General features: G+C 57.3%; 4 protein-coding genes across 4 annotated transcripts; all 4 read left to right on the forward strand.

The window, feature by feature from the left end:
• Window positions 1-1,359: 1,359 nt before the first annotated feature.
• GLRG_01459 (uncharacterized protein) lies at window positions 1,360-2,630 on the forward strand (the record flags this gene model as incomplete). Its single annotated transcript, XM_008092144.1, has 2 exons — window positions 1,360-1,443; window positions 2,223-2,630. 2 exons carry the CDS (start codon window positions 1,360-1,362, stop codon window positions 2,628-2,630), a joined length of 492 nt encoding a protein of 163 aa, XP_008090335.1.
• A 2,789-nt stretch (window positions 2,631-5,419) lies between these two features.
• GLRG_01460 (uncharacterized protein) lies at window positions 5,420-7,337 on the forward strand (the record flags this gene model as incomplete). The annotated part of the gene is made up of 2 exons (XM_008092145.1): window positions 5,420-5,966; window positions 6,196-7,337. 2 exons carry the CDS (start codon window positions 5,420-5,422, stop codon window positions 7,335-7,337), a joined length of 1,689 nt encoding a protein of 562 aa, XP_008090336.1.
• Window positions 7,338-12,979: 5,642 nt separating this feature from the next.
• GLRG_01461 (uncharacterized protein) lies at window positions 12,980-15,469 on the forward strand (the record flags this gene model as incomplete). The annotated part of the gene is made up of 1 exon (XM_008092146.1): window positions 12,980-15,469. One exon carries the CDS (start codon window positions 12,980-12,982, stop codon window positions 15,467-15,469), a length of 2,490 nt encoding a protein of 829 aa, XP_008090337.1.
• Window positions 15,470-16,995: 1,526 nt separating this feature from the next.
• Window positions 16,996-18,354, forward strand: GLRG_01462 (uncharacterized protein; the record flags this gene model as incomplete). Its single annotated transcript, XM_008092147.1, has 3 exons — window positions 16,996-17,217; window positions 17,505-17,916; window positions 18,002-18,354. 3 exons carry the CDS (start codon window positions 16,996-16,998, stop codon window positions 18,352-18,354), a joined length of 987 nt encoding a protein of 328 aa, XP_008090338.1.
• Between the last annotated feature and the right edge of the window lie 445 nt (window positions 18,355-18,799).

Consider the following 18,799-nt stretch of genomic DNA (forward strand, 5'->3'; position numbering starts at 1 on the left):
GCTTGCTGCATTCACGACGCCACCTACAGGCTACAGCACGACAGTCCACACGAGTTTTCTTTTTGCCGCGAGGAATCAATTCAGCGGCAGGCATGACGCCGCGGCAGTAGGTAGGACCAAGCAACGACCCTCCTCCACATCCCGGTGCGGCACCCGTCGTCCCTTTCTTACCATCCCCGCACCCAACATCGCATCACCCTCCCAAAACGGAGACAGAGAGAGAGAGAGAGAGAGAGAGTCATGGGCAAGATTACGCAACAAGCAAGACCTGCCATCAAAGGCAAGAGGAAGCAGAAGTCGATGGATACGTTCGTGCCTGCCTTTTCCCGTCAAGCCGCTCCTTCCTATCTTGATCGAGCTGCACCTGCACCTGCCTTGCCTGCAGGTACACTGCCTACCTAGCCTGGCTACCTAGGTACCTTACTAGGTACCTACATCTGCATCGCACCTGCATCTGCACCTGCATGTGCAGGCACACTACGTAGTATACATCTTTGGCCACCTGCCTGGAGCCCACAGAGTCAGTCGGTGAGTCGAAGGCAAACACATGCTGCACCTTGGGGGTGGGGATCCAGTAGCAGCAGATCCAGATGCTCCCCCGAGTTGACTTAGACGCAACCAACGACTTCCTTCTTATCCGAAGAGGCATGCTGCCCGTTCGTCCCATCCGTACCACTAGGTACTTGCAGAGCCAATCAACCAACGGTTCCTCACATTGATTGCACTACCGGTCTACCCGGCCGCCCCAACTCAACTTTGGAAGAAGCCTTCATCCCTCGTCACTCCCTCCGTACTCTGTTTACGGCGCGCACGGCGAGTCTTGGCTCGCCTTGCCTTGAATGCCCGTTGCATGGACCTCTTCGCGGTGGCGACGAAATCGTCCGTCTCTTCCCAATCTAACCTCACTTTGTGCTGTCGCTGGTTGCCCACGGCCAATACGGGATTGAATGGCTTGGACCTCAGATCGGATGTCACTTTTCCACCCGCCGCCCGTGCCAGTGTCAATATCGGCTTCAATATCGCTGGCTTCGTTGGTCTGCTTCACCATCATTTCGATGCTCGCCTTACTCCCGCCATGATCTTCAGCCGCGGGCCGCGGGCCACTTACCAGGCTTGCTTAGTTCCGACCATCCCTTCCCTGGACGCCTGCCTTCTCCATAGTGTACAATGTCAATGCGCCGGCATCCCGAGTGGCTCCCGCCAACGCGACCACGGTCCCAGTGGTGTCAAGGTTCATGCCTGGTTGTCACCAAGCCCTTGGACCAACCGGGACGTCCAGTCGAGATTCCTGTCACCAGATCTATCAGGAGCACTCGACTCGACTCGCGCAGGGTGGGGCGAGGCAACGCCCGGGTGACGATGTCAGCAATTCAGCGCTCCTTCGCCCCGGCTCGACTCGGCATACAGAAGCGTGAAAGAACGGAGAAGGACCCGGGCCCGTCAGTATGTCCCGCCAAAGCCAGTGTGATATCAAGACCAGATAGAAGCGCGCGCCCCCTCCTCCTTACAAAAAAAAAAGAGTGCTAGTTAGTGGCGGCTGCGTCATCGCGGGCCAACACGATGCCATGGACAACACCCAAAAAGCCCAAAGCGCGACGCGGGGTCGTTGACTGGCGACAGAGAGCGTGTGATAGACCGTTGAGCTGACCACTGAGATGCCGAGTCGCCCTCGATGAACGCTAAGTGGTGCAATGGCACCTCTCTGCCAGAGGTTGTCGTTGCCCCATGATGCTTGTAGGAGCGGGGTCACACCAAAGATGCGCCCCATCCTTTGTGTGTTTCGTGTTCCTGCACAACTACCCTACCCACCGGACAGTGAGGGCTTGCAAAGCTGGATCACCGAGGCCTCGTTGGCGCCCTGGATACGACACCAGTCTGCATGAACATTATTCGAGCATGCTCACATGTTCGCCGCTTCCAAGGAATTAGGTTGTGCTATGGACGGGGGACACAAGTGGCTCGTATACTATACAGCCCCTCGCATGCCATTGGCGTCGGCTCTTACCCGAGGAATCCAAGGGTCTGCGGAAGAAACGGTGGCCTCCGAGGGAAGAGACACGGCGCATAACGGGGACCAGTGGGTGGGCGTGCAGCCTCCGCCAGGGCCCTCTTGACAATTTATCCAACACTCGGACGAACAACTATTTCTGAGAGTTTCGGGCTATTATTATTAGAAGGCCGATTTTGCTATATCGCACCCATTATGTGCCTGACGACATTAGACGGACGAGCCACACACGGCTTCTCCAGAGCTCGGGAGTGTCAGAATCCACTGTTTCCTCGATTTGATGGGAATCGACAAGCTCCGTCCGTCCCTGCGGCTCTGGCATGAAGACGACCCGCCGCCAAACCTGGCCACCAATATCAATGCTGATCGGGCAGCCCATCAACTGCCGCGATGCTTCGCGTTTGGAGCCCTTCGGGCCTGTTCTGCTCGTTTGACTGAGGAATCAAACAAGCACGGCCCAGCTCAGCCGCTCCGAAGCATTACTATGGGTTACAAATGCGCCCACGAGGGCGCAACTTGCTGTGGCTCCGGAGTCACCGTGGCCAAGGAGACGAGCGGCAGGCAGTTGGCGGCTCGCTCTCAACGCAGACAGGCCAACCCTTTCTTCGGCTGCCGCCGATAATGTGCGTCGCTGACACAGTCACAGTGACTGTTGCCGCTGCTGCAACTACAACTCAGCCCAAGTGATCATCAACTGGCGGCGCAACGCCATCTGGTATTCGCTGGTTTGGTGCCTTGCATCCGCGCCGCCGCGACCAAGGTTTGCTGGTGTGCGAGCACAACGAGCGATACGACTGGCGGCGGCATAAGTGCGTGTGTCTGCATGTGTGACTGTCGACACAGGGCCGGTCCAGCGAATGACGGTGTCCAAAGAATGTGGTCGGACGCGCGCCAGGCTGGGCTGAGATGGCGAGTGCCAATCGAGGCAGCCATTTGTGCTAGTTGTGGACGACAGCTTTTCTTATCGACGTACACTATATCCACTTATGCATCAATGTCCCGGCCTATCAGCAGCTGAGGGCCTCGGGTTAATGCAGCTGCTCTGAGTTACCTTTGAAGCATTCGCTGCTCACTGATCTACAAAGGCCTATCGGACAGGTCTCATGTCGTTGGTGTCGGAATCACAGAGACAGAAACAGAGCTCCGTTGTACTTGGGCTGGATTAGTACCTACCTAGACCATGTATTCATCATTGATTTCTCTCTTTGGACGACCAGACTTTGGTATAGTGCCACCACTACTCCGTACTTAGCATGCATATATTAATTGCGAGGAAAAAGTCATCAGCACTACGTACCACAATAGCCGATGATGTGCAATAGTAATGTGAATGGCGCCGCTCCGTGCTCAGGTCCGAGCAGTGACGCGACGCCCGTTCATGGCCGCCGTCAACGCCATCTGCTTGCATTGGCTCCGTTGCCGTGGGTGCTTGAAAGGCAGACACTGGCCACAGTACCGTGACACACCAGCGTCTGCTAAGGGTTCGACAATTTTCTTCCTGGAGAAGACACGGCTGGCTCCATCTAAAACGCGATGGTCTCGCGGTGTCGAGACTGGCGCAGTCATGCAGGGTGTCGTGTATGTGCGTCTGTTGGTCTGTCGGTTTGCCAGGCATTCGGGCAGCCCAGCCAGTTACGTAGCTGGTCAATACCGTCGTAGACTGCACGCCAGACAAGTTCCTGGGGGCTTGGGAAGGCCTCCAACCCTGCGGCGTAAAGCAGATGATGGCCTTTTGGGCAACGTCGGTGGACGAGGGCAAAGGAGTAAGTAAGTAAGTACATTGGCACCCACAGAGACCGGCGGGCTGTCGTGTACTCTTCGGACTGTGGTACATCGGGGCTTGGTGCCGTCTCTCGTCTGTTTTCCGTTTTGCCGCCCTCTTCTGAGAGCATGAGGAGGAGGGAACGGTACCGTACACCTACCCACCGTATCCTCTGGCCCGTACCTGCGTTTTGCCCGTCCAGATTTAGAACAGACCTGCTGGCTGCGCCTTCCTCTCTTCCCAGCCCACCCACACCCACGCACCACCACATACGTATTCACATACCTTACCACTCAACGTTCGGTACGGTGGGCAACTTCAGCCATCCTCGTGTTGTTTCCGCTTGTCCTCAGAGCCAGAGGAGCCGAGCCGAGCAGAAACAGAATCAGCGCAGAGACAGGCGTGCAGAGGCATCTCCGTAGCTCCTGAGCTCCGCCCAGTAGCAGGGATCGGAACTTCGCACCGTTTCGTCTCGTCTGCCCTGCTGTTCCTGGTCCGTCGCCGCCGTTGTCGCTGTGCCCATCCCATCCCATCCGTCCGTATTCCAGCGCGTGTGTGTGTGTGTGTGTGTGTGTGTGTGTGTGTGTGTATGGATGTCCCACTCACACTTCCATCCTCTCCGAACCCACCCGCCAGGAACAGAACACCATCCCAGCGACCAGAGAAGGATAGGTACGTACCTACCGACGAGGGACGCGGTACGTACCGTTCAGCTACCCTAGTCGACCATGTACCCAAGTACCGCGATCCACAGATACGTACTTCTCTACCCCCTGGCCCCGGTCGACTTGTGTGGGTGAGACATGTCTGCGTGGAGAGGGAAGAGAAGAGAGGGGACGAGGACGAGGGACGAGGGTCCGTCTCCCAAGGTGCGCTAGGGTCTGGTGTGGTGTGGTCTGGGTCGGGTCTGCCACTTTGGCGTGGTACCCAGTGTCACGTACCATGGGGGGGCCCTATCGACAACTTTTACCTTGGGCTGGTCGGTTGATCTTGGATTCTTTTCTCTACTTATCCCCCTTCACCACCCACATTCATTTCGCTCTCGCTATTTCATGATCGACATCTTCTGTGCGCTGTGATCTTTTCTTCTTATGACCACTCGGTTCTTCCTTCTTTTGTGACTCGACCTTTGGGAAACAATTCGACCTGCTCGAACCATCCCGTCCTTCCTTTAAAAACAACCATATCCAACCACCGTCTCGAGCCCGTAATTCAAACACCAAGCCGGTTCTTCTACCACATCTTCATACAATCTCGACGCCAGCTGTTAAGATATAGAAGAACACTCGGGACGAGTTCCATGTACAACTAAAACAACCCACACTCTCACTCATCGAGTCACTCAACATACACAGACTGCCATTGTCCATCAACGGCCTGTCGTCCTATCCTTCACATCCAGGAAAACCGAAACCCACCGTCATTAGGCCAACCGCCCACGATCCAGTTCGAAAGAACTTTACACACAAAGTGTACAACAATAAACGCAACACCACCATCCTACAACTAATCAATAAGGGACGGACTCGAACAATCCGCCGACTAACAGCACAGCTCAACACGACAACCTTGTCTGGTGCGTTTCTGATGAAGCCACAACCTACAACCGGGAGAGCAAAGGAACTGATCAAGGGAACAGACGTATCACAATGGACGCAACCATGATGACGGCGCAGGCAATGGGGCAAGCTCCCTTCCTCTACTACCGCCCCGAACAAAAGCCCGATACCTCGAGGCACCGCGGTCACTTCTCCCAGCAGCCCAACATGCACCAGCACATGGCCATGTACCCCATGGTCCCGACTCTGCCTTCCACACCCATCTACTCGCGGCCCAACTCGTCCTGCTCTCAGCCCATGGGCCCCACGCTGTACAGCAACGGACCAGCACCCACAAGCATGACGCCGATGGCCTCGCCCCAGCCCATGACCCAGAAGCCTGCGATCATGCTCGAGACGGAGATGTGTGACGACAACCTCTACTTCCCCTCAACACCGCCCTTGTCGGCCTGCGGCAGCGCCATCAGCAGTCCCAACAACAGCTGCGAAATCATCCACACGCCGATGAACCCCATGTTCTCCGGGTTGGACGGCTTTGACGGCTTTGACGGTCTTGACGGATTCAAGGAGACGCTGGAGGTCCCCGAGAATCTCGCCATTGACTGGAACAGCTGCGGATCGCCCCCCATGACACCTGGTAAGTCGCAAGCAAATCGAAACGTGTGATTTTCCATCCGTGCAGAAACGCATCTGTCTCCAAGATCTGGAAAAAAAAAAAGCCCGAATCATGCGCTGCCGCGTGCTGCAAAGGTTGGGCCGGTCTTGGAACCCATGCCCAGTGGGTGGTGGTTGCAAGGAAAGCGTGGCGGGGCAGTTATTGGGAACTGTTTTTTTTTTAATAACGAGACGCTAACTCAATTTGGCAGTTTACCTCCAAAACCAAGCAACCAAGGTCCCCTCGCTTAGCACCAACACTAGCGACCTGCTTTCCACTGCATCTTGCCCTTCGCTTTCTCCCTCACCCTCGCCGTACGCCAGGTCGGTCGCCTCGGAACAGGATCTTGACTTTTGCGACCCGCGCAACCTGACCGTCGCTGCTGCACCCAACACGTCCAACACGACCCTGGCCCCCGAGTTCTCAGCCTTCACCCTCGGTGACGAGCTCAGGGGTGAAGTCTCTGTCAAGGCTCCTACGTCGGCCCCCTCAAACCAGAACTTTGACTTCAACCCTGCCATTCCTCACGGGCTTCCCGCTTTTGAGGATTTGTCTGACTTGGAGTCCGAGGACGATTTCGTCAACGGCCTGGTCAACCTCGGTGACGCCAACTCTGCCGAGGTGGGCCGCCCCCGTGCCTGCACCGGCTCTAGCGTCGTCTCGCTCGGCCACGCGAGCTTCATCGGTGAGGAGTTCAACTTCGACGAGGCTGAGATTTCCACGCCGGCTTGCTTGCCCAGCCCCTCATCCACCTGCACCGACAACGACTGCCATCAGAACAAGCGTCGTAAGGTGGTTAAGCAGGAGACCCGCAACTCCACGCCCAGCATGAACTCCACCGCCGGGTCTTCCCAGGCTACCAGTAGCGAGCAGCGATCCAATAGCCAAGCTCCTGCCTCTGAGGCCAACAGCTCGTCCGACTCCGAGACCCCGTCTGCCCCCCATCCCGCTCCCGTCAACCGCCGCGGACGCAAGCAGTCCCTCACCGAGGACCCTTCCAAGACGTTTGTGTGCGAGCTCTGCAACCGCCGTTTCCGCCGCCAGGAGCACCTCAAGCGTCACTACCGCTCGCTCCACACCGGCGAGAAGCCCTTCGAGTGCCATGAGTGCGGTAAGAAGTTCTCCCGCAGCGACAACCTGTCCCAGCACGCTAGAACCCATGGCAGTGGTGCCATCGTCATGGAGCTCGACGAATCGGGTGTCCACTCGTTTGACCACAACATGATGGGCCACCCCGAGGACTACCACACGCTTGGCAAGGTCCTCTTCCAGTGTGCTGCCGAGATTCCCGGAAGCGCCAGCGAGCTCTCGTCGGAAGAAGAAAACAAGAAGAAGCGCAAGCGCTCCGACTAAACGGTCCGGGTGGCTTTGTTTTTTTCGCATTCAATTTCACAATCGATAGCGATTAGTCGTCGCTTCGATCACGCCCGACACGACTTTGATGACGACAACTTCTTTTTTTTTCTTTTTCTTTTTCTCCGGGCTTACCCGCCAAGCGCTTGCGCGGGTCGGTCAACAGGGTCATACGGGGGGAGGGCCTTCCAAAGCAGGGGGGGAGCTACCATCCACCAACATGGGGGGATAGAACCACCTCAGGGAGGAACCACATGCGAAAAGTGCAAGCGAGTTTGGTCATTTTTACTCGTCGATGCGTTGTCTTTACTGTATCAGTATTTCCGACGCCAGACACGCCGGAGCCGCCAACGGTCTCGGGTGTGGTCAGCATCGAAGGGGGACGGTGTCATTTCAAGGGCAAGCAAGGATGATCACCAACAAAAGTTCAAGAACGCAAGGGCAAAGGGCGAGAGCAAAACCGGGCCTCGGGACAACGGCGTGTAAGGTATGGCGGAGTTTGTTTCAAAGAGACATCAGTATGATGGTTTCCATCTTTTCATCGTTTCTCGCGTGGCTTTCTTGAGAGTTCCTTGCAGCAGAGGAGGAAACAGACGACTCCATCTTTTTTTGTTTTGGCAGCGGTCCAAGCGTATCTTTCTCTACGCTCGTTGTAATCTTTCCAGCGTGTTCGGAGGCCGGCAGCCAGCATCGCATTGGAACAAGGGAACTTTCTTCTGTGCGGCGCCGAGTTCGCGGACCGCCTCCTGCGGGAGGGGGTGGGTGTTTGCCGCTTCGGGCCGTCGCCTTCTTGTGTTTACTTTTTTGTCTTGTTTTTAACTCCATCGATCCATCCTCGGGCTGGATTCTCCGTTTCGTTTGAGCTCTTTCTTGTTGGTCACGGGTCGGATTCCGCAAAAAATCAGTGCGGAGGGACAGGACTGGTGTGAGTGCAGGTCACCCATCACCAGGACGAACAGAGAAGACGCTTGGTTTTTTTTTTTTTTTTTTCTTTTCGTTTCGCCGCAAACACATTTTTCCCACAATGTACACAAACACAACTTTTTGAACAAACCGAGAAAAAAAGATATACTCTTCCGCGATGCCAATAACTTGAAAGTTCCTCCAACAATGCCTCTCCCAGTGTGTATGTGCGATCGCCGATGTCTATGACTAGGCGAATAGTGACTACTGTCGTCCATCGACCGATGGGGGAAGAAGTATGTGAGGGCTCGACCTCCTGCATACTTGAGCCCGACGGTTCCAAGACGAGACAGGCCCGGGGCTGAGGTCGGATGCCGTCATGCGTGTTCCAATCGGATGTTTTCGAGCGTGTCCTGGGCGGGCTACTTTCCTTCCTTTTTCTCCTTTGTTGTCTTGGTATTCGAGGTCTCGACCTCTCTCCCGGATGTTGGCGCCCCCTCCTCTGTTTGTCTCACTCGACCGCATGGGAACAGGCCAGGAGGGAAGGACCGTTGGCCTTGGGGTTTCCCGACCCAGCCTTAACCGACACATCACCTGCGGGCGCGGCACATGTGGAGGAGGTTAGTTTCTTATTTTATCTTTTTTTTTTACCTTTCCTTTTTTTTCTTTTTTTTCTTTTACCATGTCATGTTTCGTTTATTCTCCCAGCTAAGAAAGATTCTTATTATTATTACGGAGCACTACTTTTTTTAAGCACCCTTGGACTTGTTTCTTTCTTTCTTCTTTCTCTTCCTCTCTCTCTCTTTTTTTTTTTTTTTTTTTTTTTTTTTTTTTTTTTTTTTTTGCTTTATATCCTTCCCTTTTGGCCAAACGGGGATGGCATTTTTCATGACGTTTTCCGTCCGTTTCCCTCATCGCGATGGAGGCGTTGGTCTCACTCCATCGGGCGTCCTCGAGCTGAGTCGCGACGATTCCGATGGCTGGAACTGAGACGCCGAGGGGTGTGTGTTTTGCGCCTGGCTATGTTTCTCCATCTCCCACTCACTTTTCTTCCCTTGAGATCCGGCTGTAACGGTTCCATTCTTGCATGCTGTCTCTGGCGGTCCCACCCCTGGCCTGGGCTGACGGACCAAAAGCCCATTCCAACGGTTTAGCATGGTTGTTCGGCATAGTTCCTACGCCTGACTATTATTATTATTTTCCATTTGTCACGGTTCAGGCGATCCCCTTACACATCCCGTCGCAGTCGAGACAAAGTCTGGGATCTCACACTTATTCAACATCCAAGACGATATAGAAATCTCGGAGGCGCGATGGGATGGCCCCGTACACGGCAGATTACCGACGCTACGCGGGCAGGGGAACTCGGAAGGACGCCCGGGCCCCCACCCCCCGGCCGTGTCGCTGATTGGAAGCCAACGGGGGGGTTGGAGAAGATGATTCCATTTTCCTGGCCCTCCGGGTGGGGTTTTGGGGTTGGGCGGTTTGGAAAAGAGAAAAGATAAGGCAAGATACCTAGAGTCAAGGTCTGGTACGTTTGGGTTTCGCTTTATTTTCGTCCGATGGACATGGCGGGGGGATGCGACGTTCTCAGGCGGGGCAACGAACAGTCGTCAGCTATGTGTCAGCGACGTGGACGCTATATTTCGTGCACGTATTCGTAGCACCAGCACAGCGCAGGTATTTGTCTGGTAGAATCAATAAGAAGACGGAGAGGTAGTAACGGAGAATGTTGACAAGATCACAAATTACCACCCCAGTGACGACCAGGCAAACTTGGCAAAGTTTAGTCAAGCGCTGGTGGGGCGAAGACGAGGGTGTGTGCGATTGGTTGGGAGGGGGGGTCTAATAGACTAATATCAACCAAGTCGGATAGGTTACCTTCTCGACCAACTCGTTGGATCGCAGCCCGCTAGTTCGTTGATATCGTTTGCCGGTAGATTGGATGAGTAATATGAGGTCTCTTCTCCGGGGAGGGGAGGGAGGCAGGGCATGCGATGAACTACCAGCCGAACTGTGTGGGAGTCTGATTCAAGGCCGCGGTTCGCTGGACACAGCCACCGCCAGCCGGGCCTGCTCTTTTACAGGTACCTACCTATGTTACGAGAGTTACCGGGGGGCGGAGGGAAGGTGCAAATCTCGGGTGCCCGGCGGCACCGTGACGGGTCACGAAGCAGACGCCAAGGATGCAGGTGGTGTTGACAGGCTGCAAGGCATGGAACACTATTGACTCTGTCTAAGAACCCAATCTCAGAACTCCGGGATGATGGGAAAATCGACTTGTGCTCTAAATTGCTATCCGCACGTTTAGAGAAGGAAAGGGAAATTTAGTAAAAAAAAAAGGTGGACGGGCACGGCTCACCGCTCGTAGGACTTTGAGGCCCAAGCTTCTCTTCCCGCCTGAGCTGAGGGCAAGGCACTAATCGTATCCTATCCTTACCTTACCTCGTTACGGATCCCATCCGCCAGAGATGGTCCGGTGAAATTTTTCGAACCCTTGATATCTATCCATTCACGGGATTCTATTGCGTGTCCCACCCGAGCTATTGCCCGGGTTGCCTGTCAGGCCCGGCATTAGGAGAGGGCGACCCTCGGAGCGCAAGGGTTCTCTGTGATTCATCCGTGGTGCGATCGCGGCGGTAGGGGCACGATGGTTTCGTTTTGCTTGATTTGAGATAAAGACATCCTGGCGTCGTGTGCGTCGGTCTTTCTGTTCCCGGGGGTGGGGAGAGGGGGGGACGTGCCTCTCCTGGTTAAGTTGTTATAGACTAGGTATCTATCTGATGGTACGGACTGTGTAATGAATGGATCTCTTGGTCATGATGGTTCGTGGATGACAACGTCTTGCCACTCTTGTTCGAGATTTGCCTCATGAGAGCCTCGCCTGGGCGCTGGAAAAGTGGGTGAGGCGATATAGCATGACAGTCCATCATCATATCAATCCACTGGTGGGACCCTACTATTGTGACTAGAGGCGAAGGCTGCCTCAGGCGTAACGTCCCATCCGGGGGAGTAGAGTCGTCGTTCCGGCGCGCCCCAGTTTCGATATGAACATGAACCTATACAAGCGGAGAGGAGCGAGTCGAGGGTTTTGCCCACAAGCACTGGTCGGCGCGACGGCCTCTATGAGGCCGGTGCGAAGTAATAAGTCTTGGATACCCGTCGAGCGGTGTAAGGCTGTGATGAAACTAATCAGACCATCAAGCATAAAGGACGAACCTCGGTGCAAATTTGGCGCAGCCCGCTGCAGATGAAAGTGGGAAAGAGCGCACACACACACACACACACTGAGAGGACGAACCGGTGGACGGATAGCCCGCTAATCTGCAGGCCCGTCGCCGCCCGCGACCCTAACTAAGGTCCCGTAAGGCCCAACGTCTCCGTTCCCCCTCCTCTCTCTCTCACACACACTCGACTCTTTGCCTCCACAGTGTGGGATGGATCATCAAACAGCCTCAGGCAGAACCGGGCCCGGCGACGAGTCCACATGCCATACTATGCCTGCATGCCCACCGCCCACAGGTCCCGGCTCCTCAGACTTGGGCCTGACAGCCCCCCGGGCGACCGGCAAATTGCCATCTCCACGAGCCGAGAGGATCCAGGTACCGTCAAACCCAGGCCGGGCCTAGCGAGGGTATCAGGCGGATATCTCTAGCCACGGCGGCGATATTGTAAGTGTATCATGTTATACGGTCCGTCCAGGACCCCTAGCAGCTAGTACAGTCCTGGCAACCGACTCCTCCTCCAGGGACTTTGAAGATCCACCGAAGCCATGGAAGAGATCAAGAAGGAGAAGGTGGCCGGCCAGCATCTTGATGAAGGCTTGGGGGCCGGGCAGAGAGACCGGGGCCTTGGACCTTTTGGGCAGGTAGCTGTACTTGCAAGGTCCCGTTCCAAAGGAAACCCTGAGGAAAAGTCTCCATAGCTTCTATTGCATCCAGCTGCCGCGCCGTATCCGTTTCTGCAGCCGTGGACGATCCCCATGCCACGGAAGCGAGAATGTGCCGGTTCACGCTGGACGGATAGCATGAATGAACCCGTCTGCCCCTTCCTCCATATTCCCCTAGTACTGTAGGGTATCCGTACACGCCCGGAGACGGAAGGCATGATGGATATACGGATACAAAGTAATGCATTCGCGTGAGTGAGGGCAGGTACCGACAGCGATGCAGGTACCTCGCGCCTTCTAGCTCCATCGCCCGTATTTTGTACACTGGCGTACAGTGTCCGCACTGTCTCTCTCACACGCCACTTTTGGCCCCCATTCCCACCAAGCGGAGCGGCCCATCGTCACTCTAACATCTCTCTCTCTCTCTCTCTGCCTTACACAATCCAACCTGGGGCTTCTCTCTCCTCACTCATCGCTCCCCTCAAGAAAAGCCGCGGCGTCGCCGCGTAAGGCGAGGCCCTGACAGCAGAGCTGTAACCGTGATTCCAGGGGTCTTCCTTGGCTTTAGGCGAACCAGTCTGTTCCATCCCGCTCTTTACAGAATTGACAGGCTGCTCCGTGACCCCACATTGAAGTCAGGGCCCCCGCCGACCGACCGTTAATTTTGCACAAAGCCTCGCGTGCGTACATACGTTTACCAAGTAGAGGCACACGCCAGGCCAGCACAGCACAACACAGCACGGGATTCCAGACATACTGCAGGCACAAACAACCCACACGGCCGGCCAGACTGCCAAGCCCGAGTTCCCCGTTCCGCATAATCCGAACTGTAGCCTGAGGTCCGACCGCCATGTCGTCTGAACAGCTGAATGTCATCGCCTTGGTCTCGGGCGGCAAGGACAGTTTCTACTCCGCTCTGCACTGCCAGAGGAACGGGCACCGGCTGGTCGCTCTCGCCAACCTCTTCCCCTGTGCCTCCGCCAGCGCCGGCGCCGATGCCGCGCACTCGGCCCCGGAGACCATCGTTTACAAGCCCACGGCGCATCACCTGAAGGACACTCAGGGGCACCAGGGGGGAGGACATGAGACTGGCAAAGGAGTCGATGACGACGCCGACCTGAACAGTTTTATGTACCAGACGGTTGGCCACCAGGTCATACCCCTGTATGCGGACGCCACCGGACTGCCGCTTTACCGCCAGCCTATCTACGGCGGCGCCAAGTACGAGGGCAGGGACTATGACGCCCAGGCCGTGGCGGCACGAGACGGCGATGCGGTCCCCGAGACCGACGCGGACGAGACGGAGAGCATGGTGCCCCTCCTCCGCGCCGTCATGGCGGACCACCCAGAGGCCAATGCCCTGTGTGCGGGGGCGATTTTGTCGACGTACCAACGGACGCGTGTGGAATCAGTTGCGCTGCGTTTGGGTCTCACGCCGCTGGCGTATCTCTGGAAGTATCCCGTGCTGCCGCCCGTCGTCCCGGGAGCCGTAGAGGACGCCCAGCTGCTTCACGACATGGCAGCCGCCGGGCTAGATGCGAGGATCATCAAGGTCGCGAGCGCAGGCCTCGATGACGACTTCTTGTGGGAGAAGGTGAGTGCCATTGCGGGCGCCGCGCGCGTCAAGCATGCCCTGAGAAAGTTTGGCGCTGCCGAGGGATCCGTCATTGGCGAGGGAGGCGAGTTCGAGACGCTCGTGCTCGACGGCCCGCCTAGCTTGTTCCGGAAGGCTATCGATGTGCCGGAATCCGGGAGACGGGTTATCAAGGAGGGCGGCGGGACGTCGTGGTTGAGCTTTCAGGGGGCGAGTGTTCGCGAGAAGCCAAGCCCAAGTTGCTCCCCGCCCCGGGTGCCCGACCTCCTGGACTCGAGATTTCAATCCTTGCTCGAATCCCTTCCTCAAATTCAGGAAGCCCTGTTGGACGAAGACTTTGCGGAATACGGCTGCAGCATATCGGCATTGTCCAAGGTTCCTTCAGATGACATTCACTGGTCTCTGGATGCGGAAGCGGAAGGGGATCAGAGGCTATCTATCGAGCAGCAGACCGAAGAGATAGTTTACCAGGTTCGAAAACGCCTTGCTGATCATTCTCCGCCGCTGCCCACGACAGCCATCACCAACGCCGTGATTTCCCTAAGCTCCATGTCCGATTTCCCTACGGTCAACGGGATCTACAGCAAGCTGTTCCAGCATCCAAATCCCCCATCCCGAGTCACCATCTCGTGCGGCGGGCTCCAGGCGGGAAGCGCCATCAACATCCACCTGACGGTAAAGCCAAACCTGGGGCTCCGTGAGCGGAATGGGCTCCACGTGCAATCCCGATCATACTGGGCGCCTGCAAACATTGGCCCCTACTCTCAGGCCATTGACGTGCCTCTGAGTAGCCAGGCGGCGTTGCCGCAAGATGAGCGAGAAGCGGCCACGGCTGGAGTCAGAGCAGTCACGATTGCAGGCCAGATCCCGCTCGTACCGGCGAGCATGATCTTACCCACTGAGGAGACGGGCAACTTGGAAACGCAAATCGTTCTGTCTCTGCAGCATCTCTGGCGCATAGCTACTGAAATGAAGGTGCAGCTCTGGACCAGTGCGGTTGCGTACTTCCCGCACACGCTGGAGGAGGCGGGAAAGAGGCGCCAGAGCCGCCTTGCCGCCGCTGCGTGGAAGGGCGTACATGCTCCCAACGAAGATGAGGACGAGGACGGGGACAACGGATGCGGACCCGACCTCTGGGATCGCAAGTTCAACCCGGCGTACATGTCCTTCGGCGACGACGGCCCCGCTCCACAAAAGCTTCCGGACTGGTCCGCCGTCAGGGGCGCGACCGAGGAGGACGAAAGAGAGGGTAGAAGGCCGGTGCCCCCTTTCTTCGCTGTTGAAGTCGAGGAACTCCCCCGTCAAGCTGGCGTGGAATGGCACGCGCACCTCGGCCTCTGGCGCCTCGCGTCATCATCTGTTGAGTATCAGACCTACAACGTTGAGCCGTCGCAGAATGTGCCATTTTACAGAAGGGTGTGCCACGTCGTGATATCGGGGGCGCTTGTCCACACCACTATTTCCTGGCTCGCGAGACAGGGCGCGAACGCTCGCTCACCAACGTCCTTCTCCGAAGTCACCGAGTGGATGGAACGCGCGTACTTGGAGTCCATCGGCAGCGGGCAGCGTACGTCGGAGGCCGGCTTCGCGTACCTGATGTACCTGAACGTGCCGGAGTGCAATGCCGCGGCCATGGCACCGGCTGGGGAGGGAGAGGACCAGGACCGCACGACGGCGTACATCAAAGCCAGATCCATCTACGACGAGAAGGGAGAGGTGGTTCTTGCTGTTGGGCTGTGGAAGTAGATGATTCACGAATACAAGCAAGTTCGTCAAAGTCGGCTTTCTCACTGCACTCGGGACAGAGGTGACATGTCGCACATGGTCTGCGCCCTTATCCGTCGTCATAGTTCCGTTGGAGGTGGAAAGAACACATTCTTGCGACCTTGTACAGGCAGAGCGCGTGTCTCGATGATCCTCGGACATCGCGGTTCGAGCAGCCTGTGTCGATGAAGGCATGCCCGCCCACAAGCATGGATTTGTCATTCTAGGTCGTCCCGCCGGGAGATCAAGGACGTGTACTACCGTAACAGTAACGCGATGGGGAGGGGAGGGGGGAAAGGAAGAGAGAACAAAGGCCGGGACTTGCCCCGCCCGCCTTGAAGACACAGACCCTGTAAAACCTCTTGGTCGCCAGGACCCAGAGTAGGCGTGGGGATGGTAGATTATCAAGCCGATGAAAACACGCCGGCATCAAAACAAGTAAACCCACGGGGAGATGCTGTCGGCGTTGGATGCTCAGGTTCGAGGACAGGGAGCAGGCTTTGCGAGGGAGATACTAGGTGCTATTTGTATACTGGGCGTTGCGGATATTTTGGCTTCTTTGTCAAGCAGTACGGGGAGGGAGGGAGGGAGGGAGAGTTCTATCTATCGTGTTCTCCGGGAAGGTCTTCATTAACGAAGTCGTCCGCATGGCTTTGGGGGGCAAAATCGGCATGGAAGCAGTCGAGCCTGTTTCGTGAGAGTATGAGCGCCCATCACGCAGGCGGGCAAGCAAGTGAGGAGAAGACGGGGGCCGTTGCCCAACGTCAAATAGCGTTTCACCGACTCCCCGCAACCAAGACGGACCCCAAACGTGGTGCCCCCCCCCCCCCATTCATCCGGCTTCAGAGGAGTCAAAAGAGAAGAAAATCCGGGGAAATAAGCTTGGTAAGGCTCGACCCCGAGGGTCCACCCCCTTCACGGCCGAGGTGAGGGTGAAGACTGTATCATGCAGAGCATCCTCTCAAACAGAGCTTCTCGAAGAGGGATCTGAGCTAGTTTGTGTCATGCAGTATGTGTCCCGCATGAGTTTTGCAGCCACATGAAGGGACGTGGAAACCCAACTCGTCTCGATTCTTGTTGTTTTTCTGGTGATGTGGGAAAGCTCTCGCAAGCCTGTTATTCCGTTCCAAACCTTACTCCCCCCTCCCTTGGAGCCCGCTATCGATTGCTCCCCCACCACCAGACACCGCTCATTCCCTCCCTCCAATCCCCCTGGGCGCCGGCCGAAAATTTCGGCGCTAGCGAAACGGCGACATTGCATCGAGGAAATCCCGATACAACCGCCCATCAGCCCGGCTCTGTGCGCGCAATCGCCCTTTCGAAGAAACCAGAAATTCCCATTTCCAAACAAACTCTAACCCCGGGGTTTTCTTTTTCTTCTTGTTTTCGTTTGGTTTATTCATATCGTGTCCCGATCGGCGAATCACGTCACGGGACCCCTGCTCTCGCGTGCGCAGCATCATCCTCCGTCGGTCTGGTACATGCAGATGTTCTAGGTCTTGGCTGTGATGGCGTACGTCCTCAACGATGATGATGCCGCCGCAGGGGCTGCACCAGCAGCAGCCTATCCCCAATCTCCTTCGTCCAACGCCCAGCGGCCGCAATCTCCGTCCGCCGCCGACACCCCGCCGCCGTCGCGCGGCTTAAGTTACGATGACAGCTCCCCATCATCGCCGCCCTCGCTCTCCCAGAGACAGAGCACCAATGAGCGCATCGACGAGATCCTAGTGGTACGTTTTTGTGTGAGCCTTGACACCTGCACCTGCCCTTCACAACACCACCACCACCACCACCACCCGGCATTTGGCTGCTGAGGGACCTCTGCGTCCGCTACGGTACCCCTTCGTTGCTTGTCATCCGCCTCCCCGGCCGCCAAATCCCTCCGTCCCTCGGGAACCCTGGCTAGCCGTTGTAACTTTATTTTCTCCCCCCTTCACCGTCTTGTGTCCGCCCCTCTCTTGACTCTTCCGCATCTCCCTCTTACTCACACTCTCGGGAACGCCCCCCCGAGACGCAGGCAGCACGAGGCCGCGCACAAGCAATGGGCGGCGGCAGACTCTCGACGACCCGCTCCGCCCCCACCAGCCCCCCGCGCCGCTACTCCCGCGCCGACGGGTCCCACGATGAGACCGTCGCCATCATCTCCCGCGGCCCGAACCGCAATTACCAGAGCATGAACGCCACGCCGCCGGCCCCGCCCGGCAACCCTGAACCGCCGGCCGGCATGCGGTCCCGCAAGTCGGCCGCCCGGCCGACCCGGACCCGGCTGCCGGCTCAGACCGAGGTCGAGGAGGAGGACTACGACGACCTGGTCGCGCGCGAGCGCGCCGCGCAGGACAGGGAGCCGTGGTACACGGTCTTCCTCTCGAGTTTCCAGAGCATCGAGCTGGAGAACAAGGGTAGCGTGGCCCGCGACCACCTCGCGCTCGGTACGTAACGCATGGCGCGGCGTCCTGTTGCGCCGCCGTCCGTTACTCACATCCCCCCCCAGGGCTAACCCCCGCCTCCTGCTAGAACGGACCTTCCTCGCGTGGCTCCGCACCTCGCTGGCCTTCGCCTCCATCGGCATCGCCGTCACGCAGCTCTTCCGCCTCAACTCGTCCCTCTCCGGCCCCGGCCCCGCAGACCCCAACGCCCACACCCTCCGCCAGCTGGGCAAGCCCCTCGGCGCCACCTTCCTGGCCGTCAGCATCCTCATCCTCTTCCTCGGGTACCAGCGCTACGCCCGCGCCCAGCGCTGGGTCATGAAGGGCAAGTTCCCGGCGAGCCGGGGCACCGTCATCCTCGTCTCCCTCCTCGCCTTCGCCCTCATGGCTGTGAGCCTCGTTGTTGTTGTCGTCGTGAGCCCCACAGGCAGGGAGCGTTGAAAGGTGGGGGGGGGGCGCGCACCTGTTGCGTGTGGGGGCATCTGAGCATGTCCTGCTGCGTCGAGAGAACTTGGGACTGAGCCGGGTGCGGAACTGCACCTAGCAGAGCTGCTCACCGGTATCATAGTCATCATGGCCATGTACATCCCATGTCACGCAGGAATGGGCTATAATGTCCCACCCCTTCTGCACTCAGGCAACCGGCTTGCTATCGTCGAAGGCCAGACTCGAGACATGCCTAGAGCGAGGATACACTTTGATTCGTGTCAATGGGATTCCCAATGTGTACACAAACGGGGAAGTGAAGAGCCCAGGACTTGCACAATACCAGTACCCACTCCGGCCCTTGAGCCCGCAAGGCTAGCCAGAGCAGCAGCGGCTAGAGGCGACGGCCCTCACACCAAGCTGGTGGCGCGCAGCTCGTTCCCCAAGTGCACCGGGAGCA

This window comes from Colletotrichum graminicola (genome assembly GCF_000149035.1).
Source record: "Colletotrichum graminicola M1.001 genomic scaffold supercont1.4, whole genome shotgun sequence".
Taxonomy (NCBI): domain Eukaryota; kingdom Fungi; phylum Ascomycota; class Sordariomycetes; order Glomerellales; family Glomerellaceae; genus Colletotrichum; species Colletotrichum graminicola.